General features: G+C 46.2%; 4 protein-coding genes and 1 non-coding gene across 6 annotated transcripts; 3 read left to right on the top strand and 2 right to left on the bottom strand.

The window, feature by feature from the left end:
* Positions 1–1,304: 1,304 nt before the first annotated feature.
* On the bottom strand, positions 1,305–6,325 carry rab24 (RAB24, member RAS oncogene family). 2 transcript variants are annotated; one of them, XM_062453179.1, is made up of 9 exons: positions 5,912–6,325; positions 5,330–5,543; positions 5,049–5,117; positions 4,780–4,858; positions 4,371–4,438; positions 3,771–3,870; positions 3,465–3,515; positions 3,196–3,255; positions 1,305–2,867 (listed from the first exon to the last, which is right to left on the bottom strand). In XM_062453179.1, the coding sequence occupies exons 2-9, from the start codon at positions 5,444–5,446 to the stop codon at positions 2,803–2,805; spliced, it is 609 nt and encodes a 202-aa protein (XP_062309163.1). In that variant the 5' UTR covers positions 5,447–5,543; positions 5,912–6,325; the 3' UTR covers positions 1,305–2,802. The 2 variants fall into 2 exon arrangements, with proteins under 2 accessions (XP_062309163.1, XP_062309164.1); XM_062453180.1 differs by having other exon boundaries at positions 1,305–2,864.
* Positions 6,326–6,773: 448 nt separating this feature from the next.
* On the top strand, positions 6,774–9,418 carry pgrmc1 (progesterone receptor membrane component 1). Its single transcript, XM_062453181.1, has 3 exons — positions 6,774–7,218; positions 8,000–8,155; positions 8,485–9,418. Exons 1-3 carry the CDS (start codon positions 6,924–6,926, stop codon positions 8,577–8,579), a joined length of 546 nt encoding a protein of 181 aa, XP_062309165.1. The 5' UTR covers positions 6,774–6,923; the 3' UTR covers positions 8,580–9,418.
* A 535-nt stretch (positions 9,419–9,953) lies between these two features.
* On the bottom strand, positions 9,954–10,064 carry trnal-caa (transfer RNA leucine (anticodon CAA)). The gene is made up of 2 exons: positions 10,027–10,064; positions 9,954–9,999 (listed from the first exon to the last, which is right to left on the bottom strand). It is a non-coding gene; the product is annotated as a tRNA-Leu (tRNA).
* Positions 10,065–10,245: 181 nt separating this feature from the next.
* Positions 10,246–11,778, top strand: LOC134013821 (cytochrome c oxidase subunit 7B, mitochondrial). The gene is made up of 3 exons (XM_062453556.1): positions 10,246–10,396; positions 11,300–11,415; positions 11,506–11,778. The coding sequence occupies exons 1-3, from the start codon at positions 10,360–10,362 to the stop codon at positions 11,599–11,601; spliced, it is 249 nt and encodes an 82-aa protein (XP_062309540.1). The 5' UTR covers positions 10,246–10,359; the 3' UTR covers positions 11,602–11,778.
* A 652-nt stretch (positions 11,779–12,430) lies between these two features.
* On the top strand, positions 12,431–20,115 carry pgk1 (phosphoglycerate kinase 1). The gene is made up of 11 exons (XM_062453599.1): positions 12,431–12,594; positions 14,463–14,513; positions 14,616–14,768; positions 15,141–15,285; positions 16,303–16,406; positions 16,814–16,933; positions 17,822–17,936; positions 18,090–18,269; positions 18,720–18,897; positions 19,271–19,369; positions 19,606–20,115. The coding sequence occupies exons 1-11, from the start codon at positions 12,530–12,532 to the stop codon at positions 19,644–19,646; spliced, it is 1,251 nt and encodes a 416-aa protein (XP_062309583.1). The 5' UTR covers positions 12,431–12,529; the 3' UTR covers positions 19,647–20,115.
* The last annotated feature ends 63 nt before the right edge of the window (positions 20,116–20,178 follow it).

The raw sequence follows: 20,178 nt of genomic DNA, 5'->3' as shown, positions 1-20,178 counted from the left end.
GTGTGTGTAATGACTACACAATATATTTTAAATCTGTCTCTATTTTGACTGGTCGTTTGTTATGGGCCTACCTATAAAAAAGGTTTGCTTTGGTTGGAAATTATTCTCACTACTTGATCGAAAATGATCTTGGATTTGACTGGACGTGAAACACTTCCTGTTGTTGTGCCGTGGTTACCATGGTGCCCCCTGCTGTTTATTTTGGGTGGTTGAAAACGAAACAGACCACAGATAAACCCGTTACCATGACCACCATGTTTGTCAAACCTCAGCATCTTCACCCTGCAGGTTCTATTAATAGCACTTAAAACACCTAAGAGTTGAATCAACAACGTTCCCAACAGATTAAAAATCTGTCGGCCAAGTATTTATACTGTGTGTCTAACTGTCTAGGCCTGGCTTAACCAGATACTAGTAGCAGATATCTGCCCAACTGTTATGTACATACATTTGTATATAAAAGCTATCTATGAAAAATAGACATAAAAAAATGGCCTAGAGGTGGGAATTAATGTCCAGTTATTTTGCCTTGAGCTTGAAAAGCCTTTCGTACAGATAAGGTGACCTCACCTTGTCATACATGTTCGTTTAAAACGTAATAGTTGTTTATAAAACACAATGTGTTTGTCGCACAATCCTAATTTCCAATCAAGGTATCAGTGTGAAGGCCAATGGTGCCCAGGTCAGAAAGGAAGGATCACTACTAGGCACTTTGTGACAGAAACGTATATCTGTCAGCTTTTACCCCCCCCCCCCCCCCCCCCCGCATTTTTTTTTTATTTCTTCCTCTGTACTTTTGAACGGTTCTCTGACATGGCACAAAGTTGGGGACAGGAGAATGCTTGTTTTCTGTTTTACACAGGGCCTACTGTGTACGCTAGTGTACAGTACATTTTCTAGGTACATCCTGTAACGTAGCTGGACATGTATGTTTTTTTCTACTGCCGTTTCCCAGACATGGTCATAATGCTCCGCACCCCTCCTTTATGCCTTACATGCTGTGGCGTTCATCCGTTTAAATGTTGAAACTGTCCGAAGTCAAATATCCTGCTGCCCCTAGAGGACATGTGTTGTAGTCCCTTTGTACATAAATAAACAATGTTGAATTTAAGTCATATTACAGTTTGCTTTTGTTTCAAAGCTCAGAGACGGATAGAGGTGCTCAGTCTGACATTTTGTGCACTCATATGCTGGGAACCCCCCCAGATCTGATTCAAAAAAACATAACACCACTGACCAGCTCGTGACTGGAACTGCTCCCGTGTCTGACACCGCAGACGACGCGTCAAAGAAACACAAAAAGAAACCGGAGGACTCTTTATTTTCATCATTTACAACATGCTACAAAATCCCAAAAGTCTCCAAGCTGCAGATGAGAACACCGGATGACTCTTCACTTGTGACCCGCGGAGTTCTCTGACGACGGCGAGTGACCTACGAGGCCTCGAATCAGAAGCAGAACTCCAGATGGATCTTTCTCTCTTTGTGCTTGTGCCTCTAGTATCCTCGACGGCAAAATCCTGGAAAACTTTCATAAATCACCCTTCAAAATCCATCTGAACCGGGGTGCTCTCAGACAGAGGTATTACATCTACATCTTCAGGGAATACCTTCACATCGAGGTGCTTATGTTTCTCTGGAACAACATTGGAGTGTAAACCATAAGGTAACATACGTAATAATATGTTTGAGTGCAGTCTGATGTAAACTGCTGTTGAAGGACGATATGGGGGTTTTGAGTAGCAGCCTCTGTTGTGATTGGCTAAGCTGTAGACAGTGGAAAGCCTTGGTTGTGATTGGCTAAGCTGTAGACAGTAGGAAAACCACATGAAGAAGATGATCCAACATGTCTGATGAACTGGTGCTTCAAAACTCACTACAAACGAATCGGCACAAACACACACACACACACACACACTTGGATAAAATCAAGTAAAACTTTTGTCATTGGCCAGTCTGTTGCAGAGGGTGTAAACATTAAACATTACATTCTCAGAAAGCTGAAAATTCCCATCATGTCTTACATGTTGGAAAAGTGAAACCAATAGCCACAGCCATGTTATAAGGTCACTATAATAACTTAAAAAAAACAACAACAGCATTGCCTTGGCAACGTGATCTTAGTGTCCAGGGTGTGACTGCTGAGATTCTCTTGGGCTATAAGCCATGTTGACTGAGGCCTAACTGTCAGATTACAACATTCAGCCACAAACTCCTCCTGTGTTTTTGCCGAATGTACTTTCGACAGAATCATAGCTTACGGTGACAAAACAAAAACTGGAAGGTTTACGAGACATATCTGGAGTTTCATCACAGACACTGAAATAAGTGGTCAGACAAAGAGCCACACGTGTGGATCAAGTCAACGTAAATCGTAAATACACACAAAAAGTCAAGGCGTTTATACTGCGCTCTAGAAGGCGATCAGATCATTGGTATCATTACAGAAGTGAGCTTGAGATGACTCAACACAGTTCCTCCTCACCTTCAGACAAGGTCGCTGGAGCACACTCTGGGGTTATGTCTGAGAACGTGCTCATGCCAGAACAGTTAGGTTCCTTCTACAACTGCGAGAAAATGACACAGCCTATGGCTTGATGGCACAACCGAAAATAGCAACCTCAAAAAACGTAGAAAAAAAAAAATATATATCATAAAATGGCACAGCACTGCTTGGAAGTCTTTGTAAGGGTCGCTTGTTTTAAGTGAAAGACCCTCCAGCAGGTGCACCATCCAACTGAGCTGGGTCTGGTGGGGTGGGGGCAGGGCTGCTGTGCAATGTGGAAACCCCAGCCTCCAGGCTCAGTTGTGGCAGCAGGCGTAGAAGTAGGAATCCTTCTTTTGGCCCAAGTCAACGCCCGTCTCTTCTTCATTAGAGTGAGAGGGAGGGAAGGAGAGGATATGGAGATAACGCAATCAACAAACCTATTCAGGAGGGGATTCAGAGAAGCACAAACTGAACCTGCCCGATCTTATGAGATCACATTGAAGTATTCCAGACATTCAGAGCGCAGTCATACTGGTTAAACAGGCCAGTAGAAAGACTAACAAAGACATAGAAACCATCTCATCTAGAGTTTCTTTAAAAACTGAGATGACTTTTCATCTAGTTTTCCTCGACTCTACGTTCTTATTCTATACGAAAGATTCCCAGACAGCCGTGAAAGGTGCCAACGAAGGAGAAGACTACCTCACCTGTCATGAACTGGAAAGCGACGCTGTTGTAATCCTCTGCCACCTTCCGGAAGAGCTCATCTGGAGGAGAAGCAGCCACAAACAACATCAGTCTGATTTCAGGACGGCTATAGTTCAGTGGTAGAGCGTTTGACTACAGATCAGGAGATTCCCCATTCAAATCTAACCCCATCCTGTAAATCGCTTTAGATAAAAGCGTCCCCTGAATGACTTATTTTGGATTCAGGGAGATTTGAACATCAGACAACATCTGAGTAAGATGTACTAACCAACGTTGCTTCCTGTTTTACTGGAGGTTTCAAAATTCTGGGCCCCGATCTCTGAAAGCAAAGCACAGATTTCAACAACGTAAACCTGAAGACATGAAACATCACGTGACGATGAACGGAATGTCCAAACCAAACCAAAATAACTGACTAACTAATCTACTCGTTGATCATAACGTGACAGGGATTGCAAGAGTAACAACGCAAGGCTAGAAACGTGGATATTAGGGAAGCCAAGAAACGGAAAAGACAGGAGCGATGGGTGGATGGAGAGATGGATGGATGGAGAGATGGATGGATGGAACTTACCGTCAACAAAGTCCTGAACGTCGTGATAGTCCACCTGTCTCAGGCCTCGGTCGCTCTCTACCAGGTCGCTCTTGGTGCCACACAGGTAGATCTTACAATGCTGTCGCAGAGACCACAGGGAAACAGTCTTACCATCACGAGTGAACAAGATTTCTGGTCTCTCTAAGCAAGACGTTGTTTCAGAGTTTCAATATCCTACTTATCATGCCACAGTTAACCCTACCCAGGCCTTCTTAGAAACTGAATTTGTTCCTAAGATTTCAGTACATTTAGTCATTTTAGCAGACGCTCTTATCCAGAGCGACTTACAGTACATCTCCCGTGATAGATAATATCCTTATTTGGCGCCTTTGTCGTAATCAGGTGTCAGGGAGTCAGGTGGCTGAGCGGTTAGGGAATCGGGCTAGTAATCTGAAGGTTGCCAGTTCGATTCCTGGCTGTGGCAAATGACGTTGTGTCCCTGGGCAAGGCACTTCACCCTACTTGCCTCGGGGGAATGTCCCTGTACTTACTGTAAGTCGCTCTGGATAAGAGCGTCTGCTAAATGACTAAATGTAAATGTAATCAATGTTTGGTTGTTATCGTGGAAGACTGGCTCACCTCCTCGCAGTTTTGCAGTTCCTTCACCCAGAACCGCGCACGCTGAAAACTGCTGCTGTCAGTCAGATCTACAGGAGCCCGAAAGGGACATTCAGTAAACACAAACTACAGAGTGTAAACAAAGCTAAATGCTACACGTAGCATCCACTTATAACCTATGAATAAATGCCAATGTCCTTGACGTGGCTAGGCTAAATGATGCACATTCCACTAATTTCCTCCCAATACTAAAAAAGATTCATGCAAAGATAAAGAAAAAAAGGCTAAAATCGTATTAGGACACATTGAGTCATTGGTAGTTGGGAAATTCCACTTCTGCCATTTCCAAACAGGTCAAATGATCTGCTTAAAAACGTTGGCACTGTCACAGGATTAAAGCTTGCAAGAGGAAGACGGGGTTAGTATTTACCATAGCAGACTATGGCAGCCCGGGCACCCCTGTAATATATCCTGCTCATAGCTTCATAACGCTCTGAACCAGCTGTGTCCTGAGAAAGAGAAACAGAAAGAGAGAGTGAGCTCGTGTTTCTTAATGCGCTGAGCCAAGTTAAGGTGAGTTCATTCAGTGAAGCACTAGATAATTATGATGAGAATTCAGAGCTGAGCCAAGTTAGGGTGAGTTCATTCAGTGAAGCACTAGATAATTATGATGAGAATTCAGAGACTGGCCTAACTCACCCATATTCCTAATGTGATCACTTTCTCTCCTATTTGGATTGCCTTTGCAACAAAAGCGGCCCCAATAGTCTGTAGGAAAATTGAACATTGGTTATGTATACACACACACATCAGTTTATAGAGATTATATATATTTTTTATATATAAAAAACGATCGAGTTTTTAATAACTTTCCCTTTCAATATCTTCCACACGATGAGCGCGAGAGAACATGATCCCTCATGGATGTAGCAAGCCAGACGGGACAACGCAATAGAAAGCCCAAATCAAGAGACACTCACGTTCTGGTACGGACCCACGAGAAAGCGATGGTGGACATATCTCTCCACGAGGCTGGTCTTGCCAACACTCTCTTTCCCAAGCATAACCACTTTGGCATCCACACGCATGGCGCACATAACGCTCACAGGACCAGGAAGGGAGAGGGGATAATGTTGGGTGGAGCAGGAAGGGGAGAGGGAAGGGGGACTAGAGAATACTGGTGTGCTGCAAATACTTTAAAGGGAAGAGAGATCAGGACATAGGATGAGCTTTACCCAACGATTTACAACCATGGGAGGAATGTTATTACAGTTTTGATTGGCATATTAACACTCGAACTAGCTTAATGATAGCTAATATGCTAATGCCAATTTTATATTTTACTGTGAGCTGGCGAAAATTATACTAAATAAATTAGCAAAGTACTAGATTACTGTAGTTGACACTTTTCTAAATGGTGTTACTAAAAGTTAAAAACATGCTAGTTTACGTCAGTTAGCTGACTAGCTCGCCGGCTGGGAACTACTGTAGTTATGATTTGATTCTTCTTGGCATCATCATCACAGTGGCTAGACTTGTGACTTGGAGAAAAAATTACTTACCCAGCAGAGTAAAAAGTTTGTCCGTGGTGTAACGTTAGTTGTCAAGTGTAAACATAAACGTTAAATTAGCTATATTGTGACCCTCTCATCATGTCGCCACTGTTGACGTTAGATCCACCCAGTTGAGTGTTGTTGTTTTGTAGCCAGCGGGCTAGCGGCCGTTAGCTATCAGTCGGTGCTCCGACGCTAATGCAATATTAGTTCCGTCAACAAACAAAATTATGAGCTAATAACGAACCGACTCATCTAATGTTGCCTGTGTCATTTTCACTCGGTCGCTGGCTAAATTAATGATTGAACGTGCTAGCTACCGTACCTCTATTGGAACTGACAAACTCGGTAAGCACACAATGTACCAATATGTTTTGTTATGGGGAACCTGAAGAATCGTAGGTTTCCTTTAGGAAGTACAGAGATGAGTGACACACAAAGTTCCAGGATATGATGACATTTATTGGCATATAAATTCCTCGATGACACCAAAGTGTGAAATACTTGTAAAATTATAGATTTTAAAATATGGGTAGAATTTTAATTGTGAGAACTGAATGTGGAAGTAATAGCTAGTTGAATTTTCTTGAGGATCAAATTTAGGATAAAATACAGTTTCAGAGCAAATACATAAATGTCATATTATTACATTCAGTTTCAAGTCTATTTGAATTCAGTTCCAAACGAATAGGCTACATTTAATTAAAGAAATATGCTAATTAGATTAAGTGTAATTATTTTGTTAAAGGTTAAGTTAAACAATGCAAATTTTCCGACGTACATTATTCAAATTCAGTTTCTAGTGATACATTTTCTGCCCATAAAAAAAACGTTTTAATTTAACGGCTGATTTATTTTCATATGGCAAATTTCTTTACAATTTCTGTGAAATATATTTCCTAGCGCACACGGAACTCAATAAACACAACTCCCTGATTGTGATTGGTGCATTGTTACCGCCCTCGAGCGCCCTGTCTCACTTCTTTACTCCCAGACCAAGCCCAAGCTTTCAGAAACAAACATGGCTGATACCGAAGGGGCAGAGCAAACTTCTTCAGGAATTTTACAAGAAATATTTACGTCCCCTCTGAATTTAAGTCTTCTGGGCCTTTGCATATTCCTTCTGTACAAAATTTTCCGTGGAGACAAGACGCCCGATTTCGGCGAAGTGGAGCAGCCTTTGCCCAAACTCAAAAAAAGAGATTTCACGTTGTCTGAGTTGCAACCATACGATGGCCTCCAAGATCCTCGAATTCTCATGGCTGTTAATGGAAAAGTATTCGATGTGACCCGAGGAAAGAAATTCTATGGTCCAGGTAATGAGGTTATTGTTCTGGTTCGCGATTACGTAATTGTATTTCTTGTTTGAGCCTATGCTGTTAAAAAAACATAGGCTACCCACTTATTTCCCTCAAAGGTAAATTATTCATTTGTCTGTTAACTTAGTGCAGTGTGTCCTTCGTTTTTTCGTGTTGGCAACAAGTGTTCCTTTTTCAACAATAACAATGAAACCTCTTCCTATATTTTCCCATGGTAATATAACTTCTGTACACACTAGCTTTTCGCCACACCCCCTTTTTATTCTTCATGACTAAACTGTTAGTCAAATTTCACAACACGCTAGCTTCGCATCCACTGTTGCGTGTACAAAGTTCAGCCTACCTTCTCACAGAGGTGATTGTTTCTACATTTACCGTCAGGTAACATTCCGGTGCATTACGTGACTACTTCAGTGATATTGTAGATTGCAAACTCATTGAAAGATAAAATAAGAAGAGAATCGTTAAATTAATAAAGTTAATAACTAACCTGAGCACATAGATCTGAGATTGAACACATTTAAACGTGGAAGCATGAAGGTCAGTTTCACTCAAATGTTAGGGCTGGTGTAAATGTTGCGCAAACACGTTTGTCATTCCTAAAATTCCAGTCTAGACCCACTTTAATTCATACCCAACACCTATTTTTGACCCAACCATATAAATCACCGTTGAAGTTCAGCAACGCCCCTTTAGCCAGTGGTAAACAATGCAAAGCCTTTCCTTCATATGAAGACAAGTTCAAACCTTGTGTGTGTGCCCTATCTACTGCTTTCAGATGGTCCTTATGGAGTGTTTGCTGGGAAAGATGCTTCCAGGGGACTGGCTACGTTTTGTCTGGAGAAGGAGGCCCTGAAGGACGTCCATGACGACCTGTCCGACCTCAACGCCATGCAGCAAGAGAGCCTCTCCGAGTGGGAGACTCAGTTTACTCGTGAGTTCACATTCCTCGCACCCTCCGCTCCTCCGCTTGTGTCGAATCTTATCTCCACCGCCGTAGAACTTGCTATGGTAGCCCTCCAGCCGCGCGTGTCTGTCCTGTAGAATGTTGGCCGTGAAACATCTGGTCTAGAAATACCCCAAGGACTACCGTTGCCAATAGTTGCCAAAAGACTAATAAATCACTTGTCTGTACACTTTCTGGGCTTAGTCTTTTCTTCGTTCTGCATTTGTCCTTGAGTTGTCTACGGTGAGTCAGGCACAGGTCTCTCCATTTAACTGTGTGTGTGTGTTTTCTTTTGTTTTGTTCTCGCCCCTCTGCAGAAAAGTACGACTACATCGGGAAACTTCTGAAGCCTGGCGAGGAGCCCACCGAGTACACAGACGACGAGGACGTCAAAGATAAAAAAACGGACTAGAACACACACACACACAACATGCACAAGGGAAATCCGAACGCCTTAATTATGTATGAATAATGTGAAACTCATTGCCTTGTGTCGAGACCATTAGGGGACATGCTTTTCGTGTGTGTTTTATTTCACCATGTTGTTCATGGGCTGTACAATCCTCCCCAATGCCCAATGCCCATTGCATATGTTTTTAGATTGTCTTTGCAATAACCCTTCTACATGCAGTAGGTTCGTCGTTTCACAGCGTAACATGTACCATATCGTGGACTTGCTTTTCTTGGTCATTCTTGGAATGGCAGCATGATTCAAGAAAACGATTTGAGCGAACAGAGGCTGACTGTTCACTCTTCACATTCCTAATGTTCAATATCCCGACAACCGTTATGAACCACACCAATATAACTTATAGTCTGTTCATCCTAATGGAGGCTTTCCACCACATGACACCCCCCTTTTCCTCTGCGACTATGAACTGCCGGCACTCAAATTCAGCATCACCTTAACAGTCACAAACACGAAGACCTAGTCATTTCATTGCAATACTGTAGCCAGTATGCTGGATGTTGTAGCTTCCTGCATGTTTATTATTACTCAGCTCAAATGTTCTTTATCCTGTTGTTGTTGAGCGAGAATATGGTGTTGTTTTCGACTCTGGTTAATGGAAGGGGTTGATCTCCAAGAACCGGATCTGGAGACCCGACTAGTGGAACACAGGAAGGACAGGAGCCCAATTACAAGAACGTACATTGATAGGTGAACTAGCTGTGTCATGGTAAAATGTTTTGTGAGTAACCTTAAGAATGATATTTTGATATGACAAATAAATCTTACCAATGGATAATCAACAGCTGTGTTATGGTTGTGTGGTTTCTATGGGAGAGGCTTGGAAAAAATGTGGTTGTCATGGTGTTATTAGTGTTCTTGCTTAAAGCTAGTGCCCCATACACTGTCTCTTGTCTACCCTTCTATTTTTTGTACTTGCTTATTCTAATAAAATAAAAACATTATGACCAATAAGAAGACAACCATTAAATAAGTAGGTCCAGAAAGCATACACATTCTTCAGAAAGAGAACCTTTTATACTTCAGTGAGAATATTAAAATTATTGTTTACACATCAGAATCAGAAAGGGTTTTAATTATCATGAAAGTTACATTGGCAGGAAGGTGCATACATTCAACATACAGGAGTAAATCTTAAATAAGTGGTGTAAGTTTAAACAAGTCAAAGTATACTATACAAGAGGTTCAAAGTCTAATGAACTAATACTAAGTACTACTAAGGGGACGGGTATGTAAAATAAAACAAATGTGCATGTAAGATTGGTCACATGTGAAACAGCAAGTTCTTTCAGACAGCATTATGAGTTGTAAAAGGTATGTCAGAAGTGGGATTTGAACCCACGCCTCCATTCGGAGACCAGAAGACCCGTAACCACGGAAGGTATTTATCCTTGAGTCTGGCGCCTTAGACCACTCGGCCATCCTGACACTGAAGTGAATAGGAGAATTTTTTGTATTAGTACTTATAATATCCATTTATAGCAAACGTTCATAGTTTGGAATTAAATTGACTGCTCACGTGTGGTATTTTATAGTTATTGTTACTCTAAATATCATTACTAAAACCTTACAGTCATAGACTTCGGGGCATAACTAGATACGGAAAGTAAACTACGCATGCTCGTTACGTTCTTAGCTCACATCCGGTGAATTTGTGTCAACGTTCTGCCATTTTGTTTTCTGTTTTCGTCAAGGGTATATTGAAGTTACGATTCAAGCCATCATGTACCGGTTTGCTAAAGCTGCGCTGAACCTTTCCGGTAAAACACCTTTCTATATCAACTACCCTATAATTTATTCTAACTAGAATGGTTCGTGAAGTATTCTGCTTTGTTCTTTACGTTATGAGGTGACCGCACTGTGTGTCTGTGTAACCACCAGCAGCAGTTCCAGCGGGCCACATTCATTCGTGCTTTCTGATTGTAAGAGTGAATGTCGCAGAGATGGTGTGTGGATTTAATCACCATCACTCTACTACTGTATAGCTTTTATTACGTTAACGAGGGAGTAGCGAAATATATGTTTAATTTTGGTTTTGGTTCACTGAGTGAGACAATGTCCTGGTGTTGATCCGCTGACCCTGGCATGCCAGTGTCCTCGTTTCACCTCATCCACAGACTAGATTATCAAGTGTCTAGCAAACAAAAACACCCGTCCTCTTCAGTAATATGTGTGTGAAGATGACGTTGGTTGTAGTATGTCTTCTATAATGCATTTGAATAGTCGAAAAGCAATCTTGGCACGTTCAATGGTTGGGCTCGTCTCAATTCAACTTATGTTACATTTACATTTAGTCATTTAGCAGACGCTCTTATCCAGAGCGACTTACAGTAAGTACAGGGACATTCCCCCGAGGCAAGTAGGGTGAAGTGCCTTGCCCAAGGACACAACGTCATTTGACACGGCCGGGAATCGAACTGGCAACCTTCAGATTACTAGCCCGCTTCCCTCACCGCTCAGCCACCTGATGCCCGTTAGCAGATGTTAGCAGATCTTTGTATTTAAGAATACCTGCTTCTACTCCAAAACAAAGCAAAGTTAGTCATAATTCGGTTTACTTTTTTGGCTAAGAGGCAAAGACCGAAGTACATATCTAACTCCTGCCTAAGTGTGTGACCTCTGGCCCCGTGTGTTTTTCTGCACTAACGCAATTTTATTTCCAGGTCAAGCCACTCGTCAAGTGAGACATGGGTCCACAGCACCGCAGAACTTCCACATGAAGTACGGAAACGGCCTGATTGTGGGCGGAGCTACGTTCTGCGTGGCTGTCTGGTCGTTCGTAAGTGCTGTTGCTGTAGTAACACTGCTCATGTCGGTGCCACAGCGTCAAGACCCAACGTTTTGATATGATTTGTTCCTCTGGTTGCAGGTGCTCACACAAACAGGTATCACATGGAACCTGTCCCCTGTCGGGAAGCTGCAGCCTAAACCGTGGAGGCAGGCAGAAGAGGCAGAAGAGGAGTGAAAATGATCTTCCTTTTCCTCCTGTGGACAAACTGACAGACGACCACCATACCCTCCTCAGAAATATTCCAATCAATGGTTGTACAGAAGAATACATTTTACTTGTTCTCGCAAAAATGAATGCCTGTTGCCATTCTGGCATTAACTGTATGTAACAGTAAATTAAGTTTAACCGTTATCATGACTGACTCTTTTATTGACTGACTTTTGCCAGTGGGTGTTGCCAATTTATTGACCAGTTCCTTTTTTTGAGGAAGCATGAATAATTGAACATATAAACAGAAGTGGGCATGTTGAAATAACAGGTTTTCTTCTGTGTACAGACAGTCCATTGAGGGTACTGTTGTTCTTTAGTTTGCATATGTGATCCCTTATCATGAGGGACGTGTTGGTTGACATGACAGCCATAGTATAATGGTACGTGTGGTGTTAATTTAAGATGCAGACAAGGATGGTATGATCAGAGAATGTCTAATATTGATCATTATTTACTCCACAGCGCCCTCCGCTGGTATGTCCGTGGAAGCAACATGTATTAAATGTGGTTAGTTTGAAATTACATGAGCGAATTTCCACTATTTTAATATGCATCCGAACTAGTGTATTACGAGGTTTCCTTTAACCATGGATCCACAAGTGAAACGTGACTAAACGTGCGTGCGAATGCGTCGTTTTTACACGCTGAGGGAGTGAGGGTAGGGCACGCACGTATTCTGACAGACACCAATCTGATCCAATGACAGTGCCGATTCCTAATCTCGTTACTAACATAAACCAATTAGATATAGATGGGCGTATTTATTCCGCCCACCCGAAGTTCCTTCTTACCGCACTAAGGTCAAAATCATTCGGAAACGACCCATCTGGCGAACGAGGTATAGACAGAAGCAAGCAACGCAGCGAAGCAGGTGCCTTTAAAACCTCCAAACATGTCGCTGTCTACCAAACTCACACTGGACAAGGTGGAGGTGAAAGGAAAGCGTGTCATCATGAGGTAAATCAAATTATGGCTGAATCAACCGGGAGGTAGGCTATAGCTAGCCGTGGCGTGGGAGAGAGGAGATTACTGAACTGTAATTTCCCTGAAACTTCCTGGCTGCATTTTACCTAACGGTTAGGGCGATTGATAGTATGCAACGTTGGTTAAACCTTTAGCAATAACTTGTCTTGGAGAGAGATATTAGTTATGTCACATATTGTACAAGTCGTGTTTGGATTCATTGATTTGATGCACTACGCCACGGCTCGTGAGTCGTGATGAAACGCAGGAAGTGAACTCGTCTAGACTCACATTCTCATCAGGACAGTTACGTGCCCACTATTGGACGCCGAATGGATGCTGCAAAAGTTGCATCGATAAGTTCATCAATATGTGGAAATTTCCTAAGCAATTAAAATCCAAAGTCATTTATCATCGACCGCCTTTCACTAGTATATTTATCCATTGTGCGAGTTTGGAATGTGGAGTGTATTATCACAGTCCGAACAGGTATTAACACTCTTAACATTCTCACCTTTTCATCGACAAAGGTTATCGTTCTGCTCATATTTCTGTGCCGAGATGCCCAGTCCATGGCATGGCCTACGCAGAGTGGTTTAGAGCAGTGAAAAATGACACCCCACCTTTTGAAATGTCAGACGGCCTTTCTGTAGCCGTCTACTCAGTGGGCTTGATCACCGAGAAGGCGCAAGGCGTAGATTCAACCCCATCTCTCTCAATCGTTTCCCATTTGATCGTTTTCTGCCTAAAATATTCGTTAACTTGTTGCATCTGATATTTTGTGCCCACTAACGAAGTCAAATACATGACGGTCTCATTCCATCCCTGGCAGCCTGTGTTTGTGTGCCCAGATCAATATGTAATGGGGCGCAACTAGATAAATGTGAATTCGGTGCGGAAGAAATAGACACTCCGTGCCCGAACGGTGCAATGTTGCCATGGATACCTATCCGTGTCAGGGAATGAATCGCTCGACCTGCGCCAAGCCTTTCAGTCCGACTTGATTCACCAGAAAGCAGACTAGCACATCCTCGCTTTCCCTGCTGTCACTTTGGCAACACACAGTTAGCGGCCCTCTGTGTTGTGTGGTTCCTACTGTAGTCCCTGGATGTGAGTGCATTCAGACTGGCGCTAGCCGGCCATAGTAACCTTGGCATTGTCCGTTTCATGCTGACTGCAGAGTTTTCATCCAACGAAATTGTGATGGGCATTAGAGAAAGGGGGAGTTGATTGTCTGTGTGTAGGGCGGGGTGGAGTGGGGAAGGGGGCAGAGGGGTGGATAGACCCTATTTGTGCTGCTGATACTGCTGCTACTGTCACTAGCAAAGCCATCAGAGCTAACCTTGAGTAGCTAGCGCATCAAGTGGGCCTGGGGTGAAATAGAATGAGAGGGAGGGAGGCATATTATGTAATCTGCAGAATAATTGCAGCCATGTTCTCTTGAGTATGAGAGAGAGACGGTCTGCTATGGGCAGATATAACTGTCCCTCTTGCGAGGATTAGTGATGAAATCTCCTCGGGGGGGGGGGGGGGGGGGGGGGCTCTCTTCACACCCGGCCTGTCAATCAGTTATACCTGGGTTGGTAGATGGGAGGGAAGAGCAGCCAGCATGGCTGTGATTGGTCTGTCCTGGAGTGAGAGGGAACAGAGAGAAAACGGCCCTGTTATCAGGGATTTCGCAATGACACAGATTTAGTTAGTCTTTAGGTTATCACACGTTGCTTTTGTTGTCTGACCTCATCGATAATCAGTCTCTGTTGCTTAACAGTTCGTGTGTGTGAACTACAGCGAAGTTGAGGCTTGTTTTTAAAACGTCAGTTGTGTGTTTTTGTTTTTACAAAGTATTTTTTTGTTTGTTGCAGGGTTGACTTCAATGTGCCCATGAAGGATAAGACTATCACAAACAATCAGAGGTGAAGAACACACACACACACACACACACACACACACTGCTATTGTGTAAATTACACATCTGTAATTATGGAAGCAAATCAGTGACAATGTATCTCTACCAGAATCAAGGCTGCCGTACCTACCATCAAACACTGTCTGGACCACGGGGCTAAGGCCGTGGTTCTGATGAGCCACCTCGGACGTCCAGATGGGACCCCCATGGACAAGTACTCCCTGAAGCCTGTGGCAGCGGAGCTTAAGACCCTGTTGGGAAAGTGAGTTTGACCCCTCAGGCCCTCCGGTCGCCTGCCATGAAGTCCTCGCCCCTTTCTACCATGGCTGGAGCTAGCCTCTAGCTGCGATGACCTAGCTTCAAGCCGCTAGGTGCTAGCTCCTAGGTTATAGCTGTGAGGATCTAGCGCCAAGCATTTAGCTGCTAGCTGCAAGGTCCTAGCCTCTTGCTCCTAGCTGTTAGCTGCAAGGTCCTAGCCTCTTGCTGCTAGCTGTTAGCTGCAAGGTCCTAGCCTCTTGCTGCTAGCTGTTAGCTGCAAGGTCCTAGCCTCTTGCTGCTAGCTGCTAGCCTCTAGCTGCTAGCCTCTAGCTCTGAGCTGCTAATTATTGCTAATACATGTTGATGCCACCACCAGGGACGTGACGTTCCTGAAGAACTGCGTGGGTCCTGAAGTGGAGGCTACCTGTGCCGACCCCCCTGCCGGCTCCGTCATCCTCCTGGAGAACCTCCGCTTCCACGTGGCGGAGGAGGGCAAGGGCAAGGACGCCGCCGGCAACAAGGTAGGGGCGCCGCGGCAACGAGCCTCAGTGGTCCCTGCAGGGTAGGATCTTGCTGAGTCACCGTCCCTGTGATGTCACCAGCTGCAAGCTGCAGCAGGCTGGAACACTGCAGACCTGAGTTCTGCACACTGCAGGGCTAGGTTGAGTTGAGGGACTAGGCCACAGACTGCGCATAGTGACCAAGCTGAAACCATTACAGCTGTACCATCATACACACTAGATTTTTTTACCTCGGCATCAAATCTAAATGTATTTAATTGTAGGATTACCAACTGTAGTTTTAGTGCTTTACAAAGAAACACTTTCACGTTTGACAGTAGGCAGGAGAAAGTGATATGTATCCCAATATGGAGGTGGTGGGAGGTGAGCTTATCTGGCTGCTGTAGTGCCCCTCCAGGCGTGAGTCCCGTGCTGGTGTGTATGCAGGCCTGCATGAGGGGGCAGGGCGGCTCCATGCTCCTGTGAACTGCTGACATTTGGGCGGGGGAGGGGGGGGGGGGGCGGCAGCAGTCTGGGCCCAGGGGTAAGGCTGTTGCTTTTCTGGTCCACAGAGCCGAGGCTGGTATGTGGGGTGGGGAGAGAGAGTTTTGGGGGGGGGGGGGGGGGTGGAAGGAGAACAGGGGAGGAGACGAGGAGGTGAGAGAGTAGTGAAAAAGATATGGGGTTAAGGGTGGATTGGGGAGAGGAAAGAAAGGAAGAGAGAGATAGAGGGAGAGAGCAGGGCCAGCTGTCGCCACACTGACCTTTCGGAGAATCCCTGGACAGTAAGACAGAGCTAGCGTCCCTGAAACACTGACCCGGGATCAGTTGCCCCAGTGCCAGCTAGCGCCTGGCATTTAGGCCCCGGTGCCCTCGACCCTGCCTTGACCTTTTTGTGCCCCTCAGACGAGGGGTCGTGAACTTTGACTGCTAAAGAGCAGCGGCAACCTGATCCTGAGAATAGTTTACGTACACACTCTGATTACTAAAACTCTCTCTCTGTCTCTCTGTTCCTCCCCCCGTCCCTCCCTCCTTCAGACCAAGGCCTCCCAGGAGCAGATTGACTCCTTCAGGGCATCTCTGTCCAAGCTGGGAGATGTCTACGTCAACGATGCCTTCGGCACAGCACACAGAGGCCACAGGTAAGGAAGCATACACACACACACACACACACAGAGGCCACACACACACACACACACAGAGGCCACAGGTAAGGAAGCACACACACACACACACACACAGAGGCCACAGGTTAGGCTACCCACACACAGCTGTCAGTGTGTCTAGTACTGCCATGGTAACCTCTCTCTCCATCCCTCTCTCTCCCTCCCTCCCTTTCGATCTCCCTCTCCATCCCCCTTTCTCTCTCCCTCCCTCCCTTTCGCTCTCCCTCTCCCTCCCTCCCTTTCTCTCTCCCTCTCCATCCCTTTCTCTCCTTCCCTCTCCATCCCTCTCTCTCTCCATCCCTCCCTCCCTTTCTCTCTCCCTGTCCATCCCTTTCCCTCCCTCTCCATCCCCCTCTCTCTCCCTCCCTCTGTGCTGGTCTCAGCTCCATGGTGGGAGTGAACCTGCCCCAGAAGGCTGCTGGCTTCCTGATGAAGAAGGAGCTCGACTACTTTGCCATGGCCCTGGAGAAGCCCCAGAGGCCCTTCCTGGCCATCCTGGGAGGGTAAGTCCTGTTCCAGCACCCCTGGCTGCTATCTGGGCACACTGAGGCCTGTTGCAGTCCTCTGCATGCCTTCCCAGGTGTTTTAAGGTCCGTTTTAAAATACACACGGGCTTCCAGGAATAACACTAAGCTCGTTATGTAACTCCTCAATCTGTTGGGCTGTGTTCTTCTTCGGTGGTAGGGACTGGGTCACCCATCTTTTCTCAAGTTGTTACTGCTCCTACTTACGGACACTAGTAATGGCACAGTGTGGGTTACTGGCCAACCTTATCTTGACTGCATGGACTTTTTGTAACCCGTTGACCTACTTACAGAAGCATAGCGTGTGCGCTAGCTGACACGGATGAGCTAGCTCACAAAGCGGGCTGTTCTTCTGTTTTTGTACTGACGCTCCTGGCTGGCTGGCGGTGCTCCCGCTGCAGGGGCTGACCTCAGGAGGAACGTGGCTCCGAGTCAGAGTCCATCTCAGCCCCCCCCCGGCATTGTGCAACTGTCACTCCCACTCTGCGTCTCCGCTCTCAGCCAATCAGATCCTCAGGTCGCCTCCAGTTGTGTATTTTCAAAGCTGACGCCCCCCTCCCCCCCCCCCCCCCACCACCACCACCACCACCACACACACTTTTATGCCTAGATCAGCTCTTTTGTTTCCACACGATAGGGACTATAGTACACATAGAAGCAGAAATAGCTGGGGTGGTGGGGGGGCAACTTCTTAATTCCAGTGCTTTGGAATTAAGCACTGAAGGTTGTTTAACTAATAAATCTTTATTTCTGAAGGCGTTATTTCTGTCCTTACAGTTTCTGATAATTTAGTAACTGCTATCTTAGCACCCTTTTCATTAAGATGCAGGACCATAATCGAGGCGTGTGTCGCTGTGTTGTGCGCAGGGCCAAGGTGAAGGACAAGATCCAGCTGATCAACAACATGTTGGACCAGGTGAACGAGATGATCATCGGAGGAGGCATGGCCTTCACCTTCCTCAAGGTCCTCAACAACATGGAGGTGAGGAGCGAGAAAGGAAGGGTAGCGGGTGAGGGGGGGGGGGGGGGGGGGGGGCGGAGGAAGGGGGGGGGGGGCGGAGGAAGAAAGAGAGGTAAATTTTGTAAGATTCTAACCCGTCTTCCTTGTCTCCCCCCCCCCCCCCCCCCGCATCAGATTGGTACGTCCCTCTACGACGAGGAGGGAGCCAAGATCGTCAAGGACCTGATGGCCAAGGCCGAGAAGAACGGCGTGAAGATCAACCTGCCCGTCGACTTCGTCACGGCCGACGGCTTCGACGAGAAGGCCACCACAGGCACCGCCATCGTAGCGGAAGGTATCCCGGCTGGCTGGATGGTGAGGGCAGCGGGCACCGATGGCACTGACGATTCCTGCGGGTGTTTCCGTGAGAAAATGGTGGTGTTAATCGATTTGAGAACTGGAAAGTGATTGTTTTTCTCTATCCTGTCTGGTGTCTCCTCTGCCCTCTCTCCCCCTCCCCTCTGCCCTCTCTCCCTCTGCCCTCTCTCCCCCTCCCCTCTGCCCTCTCTCCCCCTCCCCTCTGCCCTCTCTCCCCCTCCCCTCTGCCCTCTCTCCCCCTCCCCTCTGCCCCCTCTCCCTCTGCCCTCTCTCCCTCTGCCCTCTCTCCCTCTGCCCTCTCTCCCTCTGCCCTCTCTCCCCCTCCCCTCTGCCCTCTCTCCCCCTGCCCTCTGCCCTCTCTCCTCTGCCCTCTGCCCTCTCTCCCCCTCCCCTCTGCCCTCTCTCCCCCTCTCCTCTGCCCTCTCTCCTCCCCTCCTCTCCTCCCAGGGTCTGGACTGCGGTCCCGAGAGCTCCAAGGCGTTTGGGGAGGCAGTGTGCCGGGCCAAGCAGATCGTGTGGAACGGGCCCGTGGGCGTGTTTGAGTGGGACAACTTTGCCCACGGCACCAAGAACCTGATGGACAAGGTGGTTGAGGTGACCAAGGCAGGCTGCATCACAATCATTGGTAAGACCCGACATGTATCAAACACTGGACTGGACTAAACTGCATTTTACCTAATTACTGTCAAGCCTAATGTTTGGCAATGATTTATCCTTTCACACCACCTCAGTGTGCTGTTGGAGGATTAATTTCTGTCCTGTAGTTGTATCTGTTCACCAGTAGATGGCGCCTAACTCTTAATATCTTCACATTCGTCCCACAGCTAATGGAAAGTGGTCTGTTAGTCATGTGCAGGCCTGCTCTGTGAGGACAGTCAGGGCTTCTGTCCATAATGCGGTCAACAAACAGGAAATGGAGAAATTGTAAAAAGGAAAAATGGCCTACGGGCTTTAGAAGCTGCTGAGCCCACGTTGTAACGGTGCCGTTTTCCCTCCAGGTGGGGGCGACACGGCCACCTGCTGCGCCAAGTGGGACACGGAGGACAAAGTGAGCCACGTCAGCACGGGGGGCGGAGCCAGTCTGGAGCTGCTGGAAGGTGAGCGCCGCCGGCCTCCATTTTGTTTTTCCAACTTCCTCCGTCTCTCTCGCACCGTGACATGGGTGCCGTTGCCGCGGACAACGCCGAGCTCCCCCTCCGAAGTCGAAGCTGTGTGACTTCGTAAACACACACGGTCACACGAGAGAACGCTGTGTAGACATAAAGAGAGGGTAGATGTTCCGGAACGAGGTGTATCCATGGTAACCCCTCTCTCTCTCTCTGTGTCCCCACAGGTAAAGTTCTTCCAGGTGTGGAAGCCCTGAGCAGCGCCTAAGCCCCACCCCCCACTCTACCCCCCACACACACACCTAGGAGGAGATTGCGTTTGTTACTGGAGGCTGATTCAACACCCTCATGCACATGTTTCAGCAGTGTTTCTATGGAGACGATGATTAAGCAGTCACCTTCAACCGTTCAACTAATCAGGACATCTGTTATCTTTGTCCCCGCAAAACAGTGTGTGATGTCATCGTTCTTGTATAGCCAGCTTATGAGTATTACAACCTTCTAAAGTAAAATGTGTTGTGTCATATATATTTTATATTTGTCTGACTCCTCCCCTCTTAATCATGACCTGCTGTAGTCCACGTTCCACACTGTAACTTTGGTTAAGTTCTCCTGACGGTTCCCCCCCTGTCCTTCAACCTCAGTGGCTTGTTAGATAGTTGTTCTCTGAGTGGTTGAGCTGTCATGTGACCTGAGCCACAGCTCAAGGAAATAAAGCAGTTTGTGTCAAACATCAACACTTGTGTCCAACATCAACACTTGTGTCCGTCTGTTTCTTCCGTTTGGGAATTGGTGAAATC

The sequence above is a fragment of the Osmerus eperlanus genome, chromosome 27 (assembly GCF_963692335.1).
Source record: "Osmerus eperlanus chromosome 27, fOsmEpe2.1, whole genome shotgun sequence".
In the NCBI taxonomy this organism is placed as follows: domain Eukaryota; kingdom Metazoa; phylum Chordata; class Actinopteri; order Osmeriformes; family Osmeridae; genus Osmerus; species Osmerus eperlanus.
The sequence above is the reverse complement of the archived record's forward strand: the minus strand, read 5'-3'. Positions and strand labels throughout refer to the sequence as shown.

Bases quoted from the DNA above. Each gene is read 5' to 3' on its own strand.
- pgrmc1 (XM_062453181.1), top strand. From the start codon at position 6,924: ATGGCTGATACCGAAGGGGCAGAGCAAACTTCTTCAGGAATTTTACAA. The intron at 7,219-7,999 runs GTAATGAGGTTA...TACTGCTTTCAG, and splicing joins AAAGAAATTCTATGGTCCAG to ATGGTCCTTATGGAGTGTTT. The intron at 8,156-8,484 runs GTGAGTTCACAT...GCCCCTCTGCAG, and splicing joins GTGGGAGACTCAGTTTACTC to AAAAGTACGACTACATCGGG.
- pgk1 (XM_062453599.1), top strand. From the start codon at position 12,530: ATGTCGCTGTCTACCAAACTCACACTGGACAAGGTGGAGGTGAAAGGA. The intron at 14,514-14,615 runs GTGAAGAACACA...TATCTCTACCAG, and splicing joins ACTATCACAAACAATCAGAG to AATCAAGGCTGCCGTACCTA. The intron at 18,898-19,270 runs GTAAGACCCGAC...TTTTCCCTCCAG, and splicing joins AGGCTGCATCACAATCATTG to GTGGGGGCGACACGGCCACC.
- LOC134013821 (XM_062453556.1), top strand. From the start codon at position 10,360: ATGTACCGGTTTGCTAAAGCTGCGCTGAACCTTTCCG. The intron at 10,397-11,299 runs GTAAAACACCTT...TTTTATTTCCAG, and splicing joins AGCTGCGCTGAACCTTTCCG to GTCAAGCCACTCGTCAAGTG. The intron at 11,416-11,505 runs GTAAGTGCTGTT...CTCTGGTTGCAG, and splicing joins GCGTGGCTGTCTGGTCGTTC to GTGCTCACACAAACAGGTAT.
- rab24 (XM_062453179.1), bottom strand. From the start codon at position 5,446: ATGTGCGCCATGCGTGTGGATGCCAAAGTGGTTATGCTTGGGAAAGAG. The intron at 3,871-4,370 runs GTGAGCCAGTCT...TCTCTGCGACAG, and splicing joins AACTGCAAAACTGCGAGGAG to CATTGTAAGATCTACCTGTG. The intron at 3,256-3,464 runs GTTAGTACATCT...CTTCTCCTCCAG, and splicing joins TAAAACAGGAAGCAACGTTG to ATGAGCTCTTCCGGAAGGTG.